Source organism: Platichthys flesus, chromosome 3 (genome assembly GCF_949316205.1).
Source record: "Platichthys flesus chromosome 3, fPlaFle2.1, whole genome shotgun sequence".
Lineage (NCBI taxonomy): Eukaryota > Metazoa > Chordata > Actinopteri > Pleuronectiformes > Pleuronectidae > Platichthys > Platichthys flesus.
Window position 1 is genome coordinate 13,347,416 of NC_084947.1, and position 17,111 is coordinate 13,364,526.

The window sequence follows — 17,111 nt, forward strand, 5'->3', positions numbered from 1 at the left end:
ACGTCATCAACACGAGCCTTGATACGTGCTTATATATATATATATATAATAGTAATCCTTATAATTTCAATAGGGCCTCACTGTCTGTCAGTGACTGTCAGTGCTTGAGCCCTAATAATAATAATAATGCGGAAGTTTAAATGATATTTTCCTGCAAATGCCGAGGATTTTTAAGTTGGAGTGATTCTCTTGTTCATCAAAGGATCTTTGTGGTTCCTCCTCTCGGCGCTGCGCTCGCGGGAACTGCAGGAACGCGCCAAAATAGGAAAACAGACGCGTCAGTGACAGAGACGGAAGATAAACAACTTTAACTTGTTTTACTGATGCGGCTCCTTTCACGGACCAACTGAGCGGCCGTGTGAATATCATCTGACCGTGTGCGCGTCGCCCTCTCACGATACAGGATGGTTTTCTTTAAAAACAGGGGGGGATACGGAGCGAACCGAGGACAAGGCGGAGGAGACCAGGAGCAGTAAGTGAATTCCCTTGTTCTGTCATTGCTCCTGCCTCCTGCAGTGAGCTGTAGATACCCCTCACCGAGAGGCTGACGGGAGAAACCCATGTGTTTGAACCAGGGACGATGGATCGTCGGCTCTCAAGCGGCTGGAGCGCAGCCAGTTCACCGACGAGATGGACGCCCGCTTCGACTTCGACAGGTTGAAGGAGCCGGGGGAGAAAACCGGCTGGCTGATCAACATGCACCCCGTAGGTTCCACCGGCTGATGTGACTGTCACGTGGGAGGTCACCAGGAGGAGAAGTGACACTGAGCATGACACTGTTTTGATTCTTGTATTACCAGGCAGAGATCCTGGATGAAGACAAGAGGATGATCAGTGCTGTGGACTTCTATTTCATTCAGGAGGATGGAAGCAGGTTTAAGGTGCGATGTGATTCACCAGCTTTAATATTTAAAAAAAATTCTGTTATTATTATGTAAAAATAGTCATGATTAATGTGCCTTGTTCCCTTGTGCCCCTGATACTCTTCCTGTAGGTGGCTCTACCCTTCAAGCCATATTTCTACATAGCTACAAAAAGGGTAAGTCAGCATATGTCGGTTTTTACACGTCACGTCAACATGTTTAATAAACTCGTGACTTAAAGACGTGTGTGTCTGCAGAACTGCGAGAGAGAGGTCATCTCATACTTGTCGAAGAAGTTCCAGGGAAAGGTGGCGAAGCTGGAGATTCTCCCGAAGGAGGATCTAGACCTGGTGAGAGCATTAACGTCCATCAATGTTTTTAATTTAATATTTATCAAAATACAGACACGATGACATTTATATATGTGTAAAACCAACATTAAAAAACAATTGTGTTATATGAACTGGAGCCTTTTCAATTCGAAATGGTGACAACTCTTTCTGACAAACACACATATGGACAGAGGTGAAGACTTGACCTCCTTGAGGGAGGTTATGAACATTATCACGAGTTGCAGCCTTTCCATTTAAAAGCATTTGGCCTTCAGAGTTGTTTTACCATTGTCCTGTTCTCCTCAGCCGAACCATTTAGTTGGCCTGAAGAGAAGCTACATCAAGCTGTCGTTCAACTCCCAGGACGACCTCCTCAAGGTGAAGCGCGAGATCTCTCCGGCAGTGCGCAAGAACCGGGAGAGGGAGCAGTCCAATGACGCCTACACGTCCATGTTGTCCAGGTAGCACCAAAACCGCAGATCACTTCCGCTCCGCTCGCTCATGTTCTGCTCACGTACTGATCTGTGGACGCCTGGGTTTTATTTTCCAGTGCCTTGTCAGGAGGCCATGTGACCTCCAATGATGATGACGGGAGGTCAAAGAGCATGTCCGACCAGTTGGACAACATCGTGGACATGAGAGAGTACGACGTCCCCTATCACGTGCGAGTGTCCATCGACCTCAAGATCCACGTGGTAAGAGCAGATTTCTGCTGGAGGTGTACGCACTGTGCACGAGGATGCACCTGTTCGCTGTTCTGATCTTCACCCTCTGTGCTCCTCAGGCTCACTGGTACAACGTGCGGTACAGAGGCAGCGCTTACCCACCAGAGATCGTACGGCGAGACGACCTCGTGGAGCGACCAGTACGAGGATTTAGTTATTTACTGGTTATTCAGGACAATGTTATCTTGACATCTTCGTCCATGTCGGTGTGTCTTCGTTCAAACTTTGCCGCCTGCTCCTGTAGGATCCTGTTGTTTTGGCTTTCGACATCGAGACGACCAAACTTCCACTGAAGTTTCCAGATGCTGAGTCAGACCAGATTATGATGATCTCCTACATGATAGACGGACAGGTGAGTTTCTATTCACACGTTTATATTACACAAAAATATTCTCCTGTGTGTGTGTGTCGGACTAAGTTCTCTCACTTTTCTCTTTAAAGGGGTTTCTAATAACAAACCGAGAGATCGTCTCGGAGAACATTGAGGATTTCGAGTTCACTCCCAAACCTGAGTATGAAGGGCCGTTCACTGTCTTCAATGAGGATGATGAGGTGCGTAGCTGCATCACACTCAATATTCTACAGTGGAAACAAATGTAGAATCACTTGAGAGTTTGTTCTTATAAATGTGCTGAGCTGTTTTTGCATCCGTGAAATAACGTGTGGTAAATTGACTTTGGCTGCAGGCGGCCATGATTCAGAGGTGGTTCGATCACGTTCAAGAAACGAAGCCAAACATCTTTGTAACATACAACGGAGACTTCTTCGATTGGTGAGCTGTGGACCGAGTTGTTTCTGTGGTTACTCCTCTACTATGATGTCTGCCTTCCACCTCCCTGACTTTTTTTACTTTCTTTAAGGCCTTTTATTGAGACTCGGGCCGGCCTCCACGGGCTGAGCATGTACAGGGAGATCGGTTTCCAGAAGGACAACCAGGGAGAGTACAAGTCCAGTCAGGCCATCCACATGGACTGCTTGAGGTTTGCTCTCCTCTCACACAGTCACCATGACACCATTGTGGTTAATGTAAACTAGACCATGACCAGTTTATTGGTTAGCAGATGATATCAGCGTTAAAGTTTGCAGATTTTGAATTGTTTGTACCGGACACACTCTTAGGGTTTAGAGCTGGATCTAGATGAATGCATTTCTAACATCCCTCCCACCCGTGTCTCCCGCGCCAGGTGGGTGAGAAGAGACAGCTACCTTCCAGTGGGAAGTCACAACCTGAAGGCAGCGGCGAAGGCTAAACTGAGCTACGACCCGGTAGAGCTGGATCCAGAGGAGATGTGCCGCATGGCCACGGAGGAGCCACAGGTACACCACGGAGGGGATTCAGTTTTGACAGCTCCGAAAAATCAAGAGTCTTCAATCTCATGGACGTTTTCTCTCTTTCTCTCTCTCTCTCTCTTTCTGTCAGACTTTGGCCACCTACTCCGTGTCAGATGCTGTGGCCACGTATTACCTGTACATGAAATATGTTCATCCCTTCATCTTCGCTCTGTGCACCATCATCCCCATGGAGCCCGATGAGGTTTGTCTGTTGTGTGTCTTGTAAATGAGGATTCCCCCCCCCCCCCCCCCCAGAAATAGCACATATTTTGACAGTTAATCATTTCCTTTCTCACATTGTTACCAGGTGCTGCGTAAGGGTTCCGGGACCCTGTGCGAGGCCTTGCTCATGGTGCAGGCCTTTCACGCCAACATCGTCTTCCCCAACAAGCAGGAGCAGGTCTTCAACAAACAGACAGAGGACGGCCACGTCATGGACTCTGAGACGTACGTGGGCGGCCACGTGGAGGCGCTGGAGTCCGGCGTCTTTCGCAGTGACATCCCCTGCCGTTTCAAAATGGTCAGTCAGTCGATCACAGTTCTACTTGATGCTGGCTCCTTACTTTCCTGTTTTTTACTGTGATGGTTTTGTTTTGTTGACAGAACCCGGCTGCATTCGACTTCCTGCTTCAAAGGGTCGAGAGAACGATGCGTCACGCTATTGAGGAAGAGGAGCAAATCCCTCTGGAGCAAATCACAAACTTCAATGAGGTGTGATTTGTCGTTGTTTCTTTCCTTTTTTTTTTGGTTGCGTCGCAGATTTCTCTTTTTACTTTCCAAAAGTCCCCTACTGTCAGGTTTCTCAGCTTGAAGTTTTAAAACGTCCCCGATGTTTTCCCAGGTCTGCGACGAGATCAAGAAGAAGCTGATTTCACTGAAGGAGGTTCCAAACAGGATCGAGTGCCCCCTCATCTACCATCTGGACGTCGGGGCGATGTACCCCAACATCATTCTCACCAACCGGCTGCAGGTAAGAAAAAGGAAATGCATGAAAGTGGGCAAAGTTATAGAAAAGCTTGAAACTCAAATCTTTATTTTTTGTTTTTGCAGCCATCTGCTATGGTTGACGAGGCCACGTGTGCTGCCTGTGACTTTAACAAACCTGGAGCCACCTGTCAGAGGAGGATGGCCTGGCAGTGGAGAGGAGAAATCAGTGGGTTCAAGTGGTTATTGTGTGTTAGGGCTGTCAAAATAATCAATAGCAATTTACAGTAATCCACATTTTTATTGAAAAGGGGTTGTTGTCGGCCAAATGAAATTCTATTTTAATTCAATGCTACGACTATGAGTTTAATTAAATATAATTTGTATTTGTATAATTTCAACTTTTCTCAAGCTTTCTATAGACATTGAGATGATATCATTTTCTATATTCTTTTGATGGCATCCGAGAAGAGTCTGTTGATAATTCTAGTGGTTCTGTTTGTGGATATAGTCGACACAACCTTTATTAAGCATCAACACGTGTAGTAAAGTGAGCGTCTGTTTGCAGTGCCTGCCAGTCGCAGTGAGTTTCACCGGATCCAGCAGCAACTGGAGTCAGAGAAGTTCCCGTCGCTGTTTCCCAACGGTCCGCCTCGTGCGTTCCACAATCTCAACAGAGAGGAGCAAGCCAAGCATGAGAAGAAACGTTTGGCCGGTACTTTGTTTTTTAACACTCTTTGTTTAGTAATTCCACTAAGCCAGTCCTGCTCATTTTGTTTTAAATTTTTGATAATAAGGGTTCATGTTTACTGATTAACAAAACATGATGTATATGTTCCCTGTGTCAGACTACTGTAAGAGAGCCTATAAGAAGACACATGTCACCAAAAAGGAGGAACGCGTCACCACCATCTGTCAGAGAGAAAACTCCTTCTATGTGGACACCGTGAGAGCTTTCAGAGATCGCCGCTACGAGTTCAAAGGACTCCACAAGGTACATTTTGGGATCCATATGAATGAAAACTAGAATTCATCTCAGTACAGTTCATATCTTTGCCAAGGCCCAACAGTCCCCCGAAATGTAGGAAGACATTTAGCTATGTTAAAGAAAGCGATTTAGAGAAAAAACAACCTGGATCCACACTCCAATTGCATGAGGTTTTCCCTGAGCTATACTGCATCCTTCTACCAAGTATTTGTGGTAAATCACCCAGCTGTTATTGTGTAATCTAGCCTTCAAACCAAACAATGAACAAATGGTCAGGGGCGAGTGTTTAACCTAAAAACACAGTCATATCTAAAGACACTTAAGATCGTCTTGTGTTGCTCATTCAAACCCGTGTTATTTTCCTGCTTCTCGGTTAAAGGTGTGGAAGAAGAAACTGTCGTCAGCTCAGGACTGTGGAGACGCTGCCGAGGTGAAGCGCTGCAAGAACATGGAGATCCTGTACGAGTCCCTTCAGCTCGCTCACAAGTGTATTCTCAACTCTTTCTACGGCTACGTCATGAGGAAAGGGTGAGAGTCAGTTACTGCACAGTGTTCAGCAGAAGAGATCGTTTTATGTTGTCTTGTTGTTGCCGTGCACCTGACGTTGTGTGTGTTGCCACCAGGGCGCGCTGGTATTCCATGGAGATGGCCGGCATTGTGTGCTTCACTGGAGCCAACATCATCACTCAAGCCCGAGAGCTGATCGAACAAATAGGGTGAGTGTCACATGGATGATGTGATGGTTATTTACGGGAATGATGTTCCTGATCAGGGAGAGTGCTGCAGGGATCCACTGACTCGTCCCATCAGCATCATGTTGATGTCTGTTTGAATCTGGCCCCTGCCGCGTGGTCTTTATTTCTTGTGTGTTTTTTTGGTTTTCATCAGACATACATAAACGTTACTTTTATTCTTGTTGACATGCAGTGAAATTAACAATATACTCATCATGATTTTCCCCTCCACTTCCGTGTCTCAGGAGACCACTAGAGTTGGACACCGACGGTATCTGGTGTGTCCTACCGAACACCTTTCCTGAGAATTTTGTCGTGAAGACGAGTAATGAGAAGAAGCCCAAGGTGACCATCTCCTACCCGGGGGCCATGCTGAACATCATGGTGAAGGAGGGATTCACCAACGACCAGTACCACGAGCTGGTCGACCCCGGGTCCCTCACCTACAACACCCGGTCAGAGAACAGCATCTTCTTTGAGGTGGACGGACCGTACCTGGCCATGATCCTGCCCGCCTCAAAAGAGGAAGGAAAGAAGCTGAAGAAGAGGTCAGAGGCAGCGGAGATCTTTTTAATTTGTATTTTTATGGATGAATATATCATATAAGTTGCGTGGTCAATGGATTCTTTGTACCAAACATTAAGGGAATGGGCTGTCTGCTTAAGATCGTGTTAAACTGTAGAGCGACCATGTTGATCACTGGCTTCTCTCCTTGTTTAAGGTACGCTGTGTTTAATGAGGACGGCTCTCTAGCTGAGCTCAAGGGTTTTGAAGTGAAGAGGAGAGGAGAGCTCCAGCTCATCAAGATTTTTCAATCCTCTGTGTTTGAGGCTTTCCTCAAAGGCACCACTCTGGAGGAGGTCTACGCATCGGTGGCCAAAGTGGCCGACTACTGGCTGGACGTTCTGTACAGCAAGGTGAACATAGCATCGTGATATCAAAAGATATTTCCATCATACAGTCAGCTGTGTTTTGAGTAACTTGGATTAACTAGAAAGTTCAGTCAAATTGTCGAGTCCAGTCCTTGTTATCCTCACACAAATCTTTACTTCCCTGGTTTTTCCAGGCTGCCAACATGCCAGATGCTGAGCTGTTTGAACTGATTTCCGAGAACCGCTCCATGTCCCGGAGGCTGGAGGACTACGGAGAGCAGAAGTCCTTGTCGATCAGCACCGCCAAGAGACTCGCTGAGTTCCTGGGAGACCAGATGGTGAAAGACGCTGGTCTGAGCTGTCGCTACGTCATCTCCCGAAAACCAGAGGGTTCACCTGTCACAGAAAGGTGGGCCAGCAGCACTTATAATAGACATTGTTTATGTTCATGTTCATGTTCATCCTTCTGCATCAATGGCAGTGGCATCGATGGCAGCTTTAGCAGGAAAACTATGGAAAACAAGTGGGACCTCCTCAGCAGAGAATGCAGCTTTGACCATTGTAGTGAACATTTACATTAGGAGGATACGATTAGATTAAATATTCTTTTTCCAATGTCACAGCAGGATAATTAAAAACTCTTTATTCATTATGAGCATCGACTATATTCATGCGAAGATTGGAAAAAAATCTAAATTTAATTTATTAAATACTATATATCACCAAAATAAATAGTAACTAGTGTAGAGTTCATTTAATTGTATGAACCCCAATCTAATGTTTTTATAATAATGCCTTTCCATAATGAGGTCTAACCGATTAAAGTTCAATCATACAGTAACACACAAACACAGGCGACAACAGTTGTCAGCTTTTAATGAAGCTGGCACACGGGTCATGAACAAGGAGGTGGCAAAACAAATCTTGAAAAATATGGAATTAAATGACAAAGCATAGCAGACAGTGCAAGTTGTCCAATGATAACACAACTTGCCCCCAAACTGACTCTGTTTGGTAAGTCAAACTGTTCAGTCATGAACCATCTTCTGTTGTTATCACCACTAAATAACATTGTCTCATGATGTTAGATAGATAGATAGATGGATACTTTATTAATCCCGAGGGAAATTCAGATCATCCAGTAGCCTCTATGTTTGTGGAGAACGGGCACTTTATGACTTTTGCAGAAGTAAAAGCTTTTAGTTTCACATTTGTGTCATTGGGTTTGTCTCCATTAGAGCCATTCCACTGGCCATCTTCCAGGCAGAGCCCAGTGTGAAGAAACATTTCCTCCGTAAGTGGTTGAAGATGTCCAGCCTGCAAGATTTGGACATCCGCTCTGTGAGTTTGTTTTAAATGCATATTTTACAAGCCTCTGTTTGAATCTTCCTCTGTTCTCCAAATGACATTAACATTTTCTCTTGTGGGCCGTCCCAGATCCTGGATTGGAGTTATTACATAGAGAGGTTGGGCAGTGCCATTCAGAAAATCATCACCATCCCTGCAGCTCTGCAACAGGTCAAATAAAAAAAAAAGCATGCCTTCAATTTATTTGAGTAAATCCAAAATGATGTGCAGATTGATTTTATTTGTTAAATTTCATCATCAGGTGAAGAACCCAGTGCCCAGAGTGAGACATCCCGACTGGCTTCACAAGAAACTCCTGGAGAAAAACGACATTTTCAAGCAAAAGAAAATCAGTGAACTGTTCACCAGTGAGGGCAAGAGACAGGTGGGTTCACCTCCCAGCAGAACGTTTTGTTTGTTTAGAAAGATGTTTTAAATACCTACGTCTGAATTAAGCTGATCTAACTCACTCCGATGATTTCTACAAGGATATGACGTAACCAGTCAGTGGGGAAAAAGTAGGCAGCTAGCTAGCAGCGTCCGGGGGGGGGGCAATTCTCATTCTCTTACATGCAGAGCAATAACTCAGTCTGGTGGCAGTTTAATGAACGTCCTTATTAAACTCCCACACTGTCAATCATGGCAGAGTACAAATCAAATGTAGAATGACAATTAAAGTTATAATAAAGTAACCCTCTAAACTTCATTGAGTTGAAAGCACTAATTTATATTTGAGTCTAATTAGCTGAATGTTCCTGGTCCCTCTCAGGTGGCCCATCAGCCTCTTGAAGCAGGCCAGGCTGCGGACATAGAGGACTTCGGGCTGCCAGCCAGACCCCTGCAGCCGGCCATCCTCATCAGCACCAAGCGGAAGCGAGCGTCCCAGGGAGAGGACAGCCAGGTGGAGTCTCAGGTCCTGGAGCTCAGCCAGTCCTGGCGAGAGATCCTGGGACCACCCCCACCCATGGGAGAGGAACAGGTAGGAAGCAAGAACCACTAGGTCCTGCTTTTTGTCTCAGTGTTCAGATACCTGCTTATTTCAGGCCATTTCTTATGCTTTCTGAATTCATTTGAAATTACAGGTACTTTGAGACTACTATGTTCCACCATTACCTGAAAGAGGTCACATTTACATTGGCTCTTTTTTTTAAATCAATGCTCCTGTGCACAGGAGGAGCTCTTGGTGTGGCTGCGCTACCACAAGAAGAAGTGGGAGCTGCAGCTGAGACAGAGGAAGGAGAGAAAGAAGAGGAGGAGGATGCTGGACGGTGAAGCTCAGCCTGTAGGTGGAGGAGTGATCAGAGACGGCCCCACCACCGGCCTTGGCAGCTTCCTGCGCAAAACAGCCCGCAGCATTCTGGACATGCCCTGGCAGATTGTACAGGTGGAGTAAATTCACCCTTTGTTCACCGCCTTCAATACAATCCATAGAAGATTGTCTAATATAATTCATACAACACTGAATCATGGTCTAACATGATATCCTGTTACCTGCCACACAGATCGCAGAGACGAGTCACCCTGGCCTGTACAAGCTGTGGGCTGTGATTGGTAATGACCTCCACTGCATGAAGCTCAACATCCCCCGGGTCTTCTACGTCAATCAGAAAGTCCCCAAACAGGAGGAGGGAGCCATGTACAAGAAGGCAAGTGGAATGAAAGACGCTGGGGAATATGTTTGTTTGAATCTTTTTGCCGTGTGAGTTCTGACATGAACTCGTGGCTTCAGGTGAACCGGCTGCTGCCTCGCTCCAACATTGTGTACTACCTCTATGAGTACTGTGTACCAGAGGACATGTACCAGGAGCACATCAACCAGATCAACGCAGACATGTCTGCACCAGACATCGAAGGAGTCTACGAAACACAGGTGAACACGCACGTTTATACACCTCCAGTGTTCTCATAAGATGCAATAACAAATTCCACTCTACACCATTGATTTAGAGTTGGTTCTTTTTTCCCACGTTGTCTTTTATAAACAGATTAAACAGTGTGATCGGCGTCTTTTCTCTCTCTCAGGTCCCCTTGCTGTTCCGGGCTCTGGTGCAGCTTGGATGCGTGTGTATGGTCAATAAACACGTGGTGAGGGATCTGGCCGGCAGGGAGGCGGACACCTTTGATCTAGAGCATCTGGAGATGAGGTCTCTGGCCCAGTTCAGCTACCTGGAGCCAGGTAAGACCCATCTCACACACTGGTCATCTGGACTAGAGGTCATAATGGATCCTGCAGGGTTTATTGTTTTGTGGTCTTGGGATACCACAGCTTGTTCAGAGCTTATTAAACAAACTTCTTTGACTGAAGGTGTTTATTATGTCGATTTTAACAATAAACTGGCTTTTACAAGTTTAAATGACTGTGTTTATGTTTTCTTTCTTTTCAGGGAGTGTTCGCCATATGTACTTCTATCATCACAGCCAGGGACACAAGGCTCTGTTTGGACTTTTCATCCCCTCTCAGCGCAAAGCCAGCATCTTCATCTTGGACACAGTAAGAAAACACAAACCTTTATTTCTTTTACTCTCTCCGTAATGGAGATGCATTTCCATCTAGCTATAGAAAGTTATACTCAATTGCATTCATTTTTCTTTCAGGTGCGAAGCAACCAGATGCCCAACCTGAATAACCTTTACACTGCAGAACGCACCGCCCTCCTGGAGAAGACCACAGAGGATCTCCTGCCTCCAGAGAAACACAACTTCGAGGTTCGAGCTGAAAACGACCCAAAGGCTATTTACCGTGCATTGCAGCGGATTCTGCTCAACTACAAGGTGACAAACAATGTTCATGTTTCACACTTTACACACATGAATATCACTTGTCATTTGCCTGTGGCTTAACTGATCCTCTCCTGCTTCGTCTGTGGCTGTTTACAGGAGGAGCGTCGGGGCCCCACCCTCATCGCTGTGCAGTCAAACTGGGAGCTGCGTCGATTGTCAGCGGGGATGCCAGTGCTTGAGGAGTTTCCCGTCGTTCCAGTGCATGTGCTCGACGAGATCAGCTATAACGTGCTGGATTGGCAAAGGCACGGTGCCCGGCGCATGATCCGTCACTACCTCAACCTGGACAGCTGCCTGTCGCAAGCTTTCGACATGGCCAGGTACAAACTGAACACTGTAGACTCTGTGACTCCCCTTTATTTATTGTTTAGTCAAGAGCTTTTGTCACAGGTTTGTCTAAAATAGACTCTTTGAAACTCACATATCTCTGGCTTCCAGGTATTACCACTTGCCTGTGGGGAACTTGCCTCAGGATGTTTCCATCTTCGGTTCAGACTTGTTCCTGGCGAGACATCTTCGGAAGCACAACCACCTGCTGTGGCTGTCACCTACAGCCAGACCTGACCTCGGGGGAAAGGAGGCTGATGACAGCCGTCTGGTCATGGAAAGCGACGACAGAGGTTCTGTGGAGATCAACTCTCAAGGATGCTATTCCACCGGTACATAAACACCAGGAGCATGCACAGGAAAAAGAAAAAGTATAAAGCAAACAAAATCAAAACACAAAAACATTTCCCTGCATTTATGCATTATCCTACTTGTTCTAGTTTGTGTGGAGATGGACCTGCAGAGTCTGGCCGTGAACACCCTCCTCCAGTCGCAGCATGTCAACGACATGGAGGGTGGAGCCAGTCTGGGCGTCAGTTTCGATGTGATCCAGCAGGCCTCGCTGGAGGACATGATGTCAGGAAATCAAGGGGCAAGCGCTCACGCTAGCTATGATGAGACTGCTCTCTGCTCCAACACCTTCAGGTGTGTCAATGTGAATCACCTACATATAAACAGCACAGTCTCACCGGACGTGGATTTGTTCCTCATTGATAAAGGAAGCAGGTTGTGTTTGGTGTTTTGCTCATCCCACTGTTTCCTCTGTCTTATGAGCAGGATCTTGAAGAGCATGGTGGTGGGATGGGTCAGGGAGATCACCCAGTACCACAACGTGTACGCCGACAACCAGGTGATGCACTTCTACCGCTGGCTGCACTCCCCGAGTTCTCTGCTCTACGACCCTGCTCTGCATCGCACCCTGCACAACATGATGAAGAAGGTGTTTCTACAGTGAGTGACATCGCCACAACTTCCTCTACACATATACATATATATATATATATATATATATATAGTGTAGCTCAGTGTATCTGGGAGTGGTTGATGTGACATTGTATGTTTTTTATTGATTAGTTAATAAGTATGATGGGGCTCTGAGGGTAACAAATTGAGGCAGCGTTATTTGAGTTTTTTTTATTTGTGTGGCTCAAAACATCCACTCTACCAGGTCAGCTCTGTCCGGTCTACTTGTCTTTTTTCCTTCTCTTATTAATCCCATCCTTCTCTTAAATGCTGCAGTGTTCTGTTCTTCCATAAATCATTCTTCTTTCGTTCTGCTCTCAGGTTGGTTGCAGAGTTTAAACGGCTTGGCTCAACTGTGGTGTACGGAAACTTCAACAGGATCATCCTGTGTACTAAAAAACGGAGGACAGATGATGCAATCGGCTACGTGGGGTATATCACTAACAGGTCAGATAATTCTCTTCTGCAGTTACGTCTCTATAAATCCTGCATCTTGCATTGTAAAGTGATATTATCGCTTAATCTCTGCATATATCCATTCCCCAACCCCTGCATAGCTATTTTACATGTATATACATATAACTATATAATATATAACTTTTGTTAAATATATACATACCTGCATTAAATGTTTAAAAGACTATACATTAAACAGGCTGCTCAGTACTAAAATGAGCCAATTAAAAGGGTTTGTATTCAGTTGCCTGGAATCAGACCACATTAATCAGAAAAAGCACAATAACCATTTAGAGCACTGAAATGTTTTCTTCATATGGTGTTGTGGTCTCCATCACGGGAAGTCTAGTATAAAGGTCATGTAATAGCGAGTTGGCCATTACACTAATGGGACCAATACATAAAGGGGAAGTTAAGCCAATGATTCAATACTTTAATGTGAAATTAAAATATCTCGGACCTAGGACCACCTCCAAATGTTTTCCTGATGTTCAAAGCAGCATCACAGCAGTATCATTGACATTTAAAAGTTCGGTTGTTTCTCAATATTACTTACTGAACATTTTCTTTCATTTTCTTCTCTTTCTTCCCTTAAATATCGTTAATATCAGGGTATTTGACACTTCACCTCTTCTTCTCTTCCAGCATCCACTCCAGAGAAATCTTCCACTCTTTGTCCTTGTCCTTCTCCCGCTGCTGGGAGTTCCTGATGTGGATGGACCCGGCCAACTACGGCGGCGTGAAGGGGAAACTGCCCTCCAACCTCTTGCCGGGAGAGGTACGTCAAACTGAAACTTCTCCAGAACAGTTTATTCGATTTAATTGATGTTATCTGAGCTGAATCCAGAGGTCATTCCCCCCCGTTGTTTTTTCTTTAGGAAGGAGCCAAACAGAAGAAGAATAAACAAGGGGAGGGTGAAGAGGACGGCAGCGAGGATGAAGATGAGGCGGAAGCAGAAGTTGAGGAAGATGAAGAGACGGATGAGGTGGAGGAGCTGATCGAGAGCAACTGGAACATCATGCAGTACCTGCCTCAGACCGCCTCCTGTCAGAAATACTTCCTCATGATCGTCTCAGGTATAAAATAAAACGAATCTGCACACAACAGACATTAGTTCTTTGCTTTTTCTCTCTACTAACGAAACACACCCATCTGTTCCACCCCAGCCTACATTGCAGCTGTGTACCACAGTATGAAAGAGGAGCTGAGACGTAATGCTCCTGGGGCAACGCCAGTTAAGAGACGTGGAGGCAGCCAGGCTTCTCAACAGGCAGTGGGAGACCTGAGTGCTCTTCCTGGTAAGAAGCCGTTTGAGAAGCTGCTTCGGTTACTAAACACTTTTAAAGACACTCTTGTATTTAAAGGACTCCACATTACACTCATTAGTTACCATTGAATAGCTTCTGTTACACCCTTAATGGGAGCTTTCAATCACATTTAGGCTGATTTCCTCACAGATGTTGTGATTTTTCTCCTGCAGGAATGATCTCCTTCTCCCAGGAATACGTGTCCAGTGAGCTGACACAGAACTTCTTCACCATCACTCAAAAGATCCAGAAGAAAGTTGCGGGCACCAGGAGTGTAACGCAGCCCTCAGAGCTGTTCCCTGTTCTGCCTGGATCCCACCTGCCACTCAAAAACCCAGCACTGGAGTTCATCAAATATGTCTGCCAGGTATGCACCTCGATATTTGGTAAATGCCAAAAGCGGAACAGAACACAAAAAAACTATTGCTAACCAAGTCTTTGTGTTTCATATTGTCATAATTATTTCCTTTGCAACACTTAACGGTGTTGGTGGATTGGTAATTGATGGAACATCTTTGCTCCCTGCAGGTCCTCTCACTGGACGCCAACATAGCGAACCAGGTGAACAAGCTGAAGAGAGACCTCCTGCGTCTTGTGGACGTCGGCGAGTTTTCAGACGACGCTCAGTTCCGTGATCCCTGCAACTCCTACGTCCTACCGGAGGTCATCTGCCACCAGTGCAATTTCTGTCGGGACCTCGACCTCTGCAAGGACCCATCTGTGGCGCAGGTGAGAGCTTAGACAAAATAAAAATTAAAACACTTAAAATCGTTCCAAATTTTAAAAAAATTCCAGAGACATTGTCACTTGATTTGCCAATTACTCCTCCTGCATATGGCTGTGGCTCAGGAAGTAGTGTGGCTTGTCAAATACCGTAACCCACATTTTCCCTGACATCTTTGCTTTTTCTATAGTGATAGAGAAAGTGCAGCATTTAGTAGCAATTGTACTGTAGAGTTCTTTAGATAAGATAACACAAGAAAAGTGCAATACTGAAACAGTCCTTTTACCATTTATACATTCAGCCATCCGAACGAGATGAACCCTTGTTTTCTTCTCCTCAGGACGGGTCGGTCTTGCCTCAGTGGTTCTGCTCCAACTGCCAGGCCCAGTACGAGACCGAGTCTGTAGAGATGGCTCTGGTAGAAGCTCTGCAGAAGAAGCTGATGAGCTACACCCTGCAGGACCTGGTGAGTCACAAATGTTGATTTTCATACACATTAGAGGAAACTACCTCGTCCTAATAGGTAACGCATGTACCATAAACCATATATATCACCTCCCTCCCTGTTTCCTTATCCCTGTCTAGATAATTTACCTTTAAAGAAGCAACAGTCTTAATCATAGAAAAGTATCTCCTCTGTGAGGCCATTAGTGTCCCCCCCTAAAAGAAAGAGAAGAAGAAGAATTTCCAATGTGTGAAACTGTTGTTCAAACATGTGTGTCTCCTGTGTGATTTCAGGTGTGTAACAAATGTAAAGGCGTGAAGGACGCAAACATGCCCCTCTACTGCAGATGTGCCGGAGACTTTGACCTCACTTTCTCAATCAAGGTTTCTGCTCCCTCATACTTTACACTATTCATTTTAGTGATGAAAGCATGCATCTGACAGCTGTTTATGTTTCCTCTCTTCCATTTTAAAGAGCTTCTCCGAGCAGATCACGGTGTTTCAGAACATAGCGTCCCACTACAACATGAGCTTCCTGGAGGAGACCATTGACTGGCTGCTCCTGATGAATCCACATGTCCGACAGAGCTCTCGCTGACCGGGACCCTGTCTCTCTTTGCCAGAGGATGAACCTGACGTCTGTTTCAATTCTGTTTGATTGCGTGTCGTGCAGGTTGGAAGAGCAAAATATGGACTGTAAATATGTTTGAACTCCTGATTATGTCATAGAATATTTTATGAAATGTGTTGATTTCTGCTTTTGATGGTTAATAAATGTTTTCCAAGTATTTGTATCTGTTTATTTTTACTGCTCGGTAATTTGAGATAGGGCTGTAGCTTCCACTGCTCTTCTGCCACAATGGGAAAAAAAAACTAAACCTCCTGATTGCACCTCTCTCCAGGGACCTTCATCGATCAGCACAGTCACTAATTGACTGAGCTTCCTCCTCGTCTGGCTGATTCTGTATCTGCACAGCCAGTAACCTGAGTTGCCCCCATGCTCAGTGGTGGGAAGTAAAAAAATTACATTTACTTTATTTACTTAAGTACATTTCTCATGTATCTGTAATATGACTGAAGTAGATTTATTTTCAGGTACCTTTCACTTTTACTCCACAGATCAGCAAATATTTTTACATTTCATTGCATTACATATTCACATTTTCATTTATTTGCTTAGTTTTTTTTAAATAATCAATTATTTGGAGTGGAAGTGCTCTATTGAACCTATCGGAGAAGGGCAGGTAACATTAGACTCAACCTCCAGCATCACTGGTGAAAAAAAAAATGGCCCAACAGATACTCGACTTTAAATTTATATGACAATGCAAATGTTTTCAGTATCATCATCTGCAGCTTTCTCTGTTAATATGTGAGCCTGTATTAATTCTAGTGTTAAACAGTTTATACAGTGAGTAGGCCCCGTTAATGATGTGAATGACTTGCAGTCTTTACTTCTAGTAAGTCAATGGAGTGGAGTATTCCTCCACCATTTCCTTTTCACCTCATCAGATCTGTCGGCTTGCAGTGAAATGAATAAGACCTGTCTATCAAGTGTTTTATTGTAGTGTTGAAGATGAGACAATAATTTAGATCCTTTTTCATTTGGATTCTTTGTCTTCAAGTCTTTATCTACACAGTGTTAGCATTTGCAGGCAGATAGTGTCTCTCCATAGTGATGTCTAAAAAGAGAAGGTTTTCCTGGCTTTTGAAAATGTATATATACTGTGGGGAAAACCTTTGGTGGGTGGAGACGACTGAAAGCGAAGCTGGATTATAATGATCTTTACTGGTGCACCTCCATCTCTTTAACCTCATTGCTCCACAGCTGACTCACTTGCCTGCAGATGGGTTTATCCCAGACAAGTAATCACATTTCACAAGCACAATTAGATTCACTCTTTGGAGCTTCTCACAAGCACCAACCGTGCAGGTCGGTTTACAAATGAAGGCCTAAGAACGATATTGGAGACACAGTGACTGAGTTCTTT

At 44.9% G+C, this 17,111-nt stretch overlaps 1 protein-coding gene across 1 annotated transcript; it reads left to right on the forward strand.

The window, feature by feature from the left end:
* Nucleotides 1-288: 288 nt before the first annotated feature.
* On the forward strand, nt 289-15,908 carry pole (polymerase (DNA directed), epsilon). The gene is made up of 48 exons (XM_062382040.1): nt 289-472; nt 576-705; nt 801-881; nt 995-1,039; nt 1,121-1,213; nt 1,502-1,656; nt 1,746-1,890; nt 1,980-2,060; nt 2,165-2,272; nt 2,362-2,472; nt 2,607-2,692; nt 2,781-2,900; nt 3,105-3,237; nt 3,341-3,454; nt 3,560-3,772; nt 3,856-3,963; nt 4,094-4,222; nt 4,303-4,405; nt 4,745-4,891; nt 5,025-5,170; nt 5,544-5,692; nt 5,788-5,880; nt 6,144-6,446; nt 6,620-6,815; nt 6,965-7,179; nt 8,009-8,111; nt 8,208-8,288; nt 8,380-8,502; nt 8,887-9,096; nt 9,289-9,501; nt 9,620-9,763; nt 9,847-9,987; nt 10,140-10,293; nt 10,502-10,608; nt 10,713-10,889; nt 10,995-11,218; nt 11,337-11,557; nt 11,666-11,870; nt 12,003-12,176; nt 12,510-12,635; nt 13,290-13,422; nt 13,523-13,721; nt 13,812-13,943; nt 14,126-14,319; nt 14,481-14,681; nt 15,017-15,142; nt 15,415-15,504; nt 15,596-15,908. The coding sequence occupies exons 1-48, from the start codon at nt 405-407 to the stop codon at nt 15,716-15,718; spliced, it is 6,873 nt and encodes a 2,290-aa protein (XP_062238024.1). The 5' UTR covers nt 289-404; the 3' UTR covers nt 15,719-15,908.
* Nucleotides 15,909-17,111: the final 1,203 nt, after the last annotated feature.

Bases quoted from the DNA above. Each gene is read 5' to 3' on its own strand.
- pole (XM_062382040.1), top strand. From the start codon at position 405: ATGGTTTTCTTTAAAAACAGGGGGGGATACGGAGCGAACCGAGGACAA. The intron at 2,901-3,104 runs GTTTGCTCTCCT...CTCCCGCGCCAG, and splicing joins ATCCACATGGACTGCTTGAG to GTGGGTGAGAAGAGACAGCT. The intron at 10,294-10,501 runs GTAAGACCCATC...CTTTCTTTTCAG, and splicing joins GTTCAGCTACCTGGAGCCAG to GGAGTGTTCGCCATATGTAC.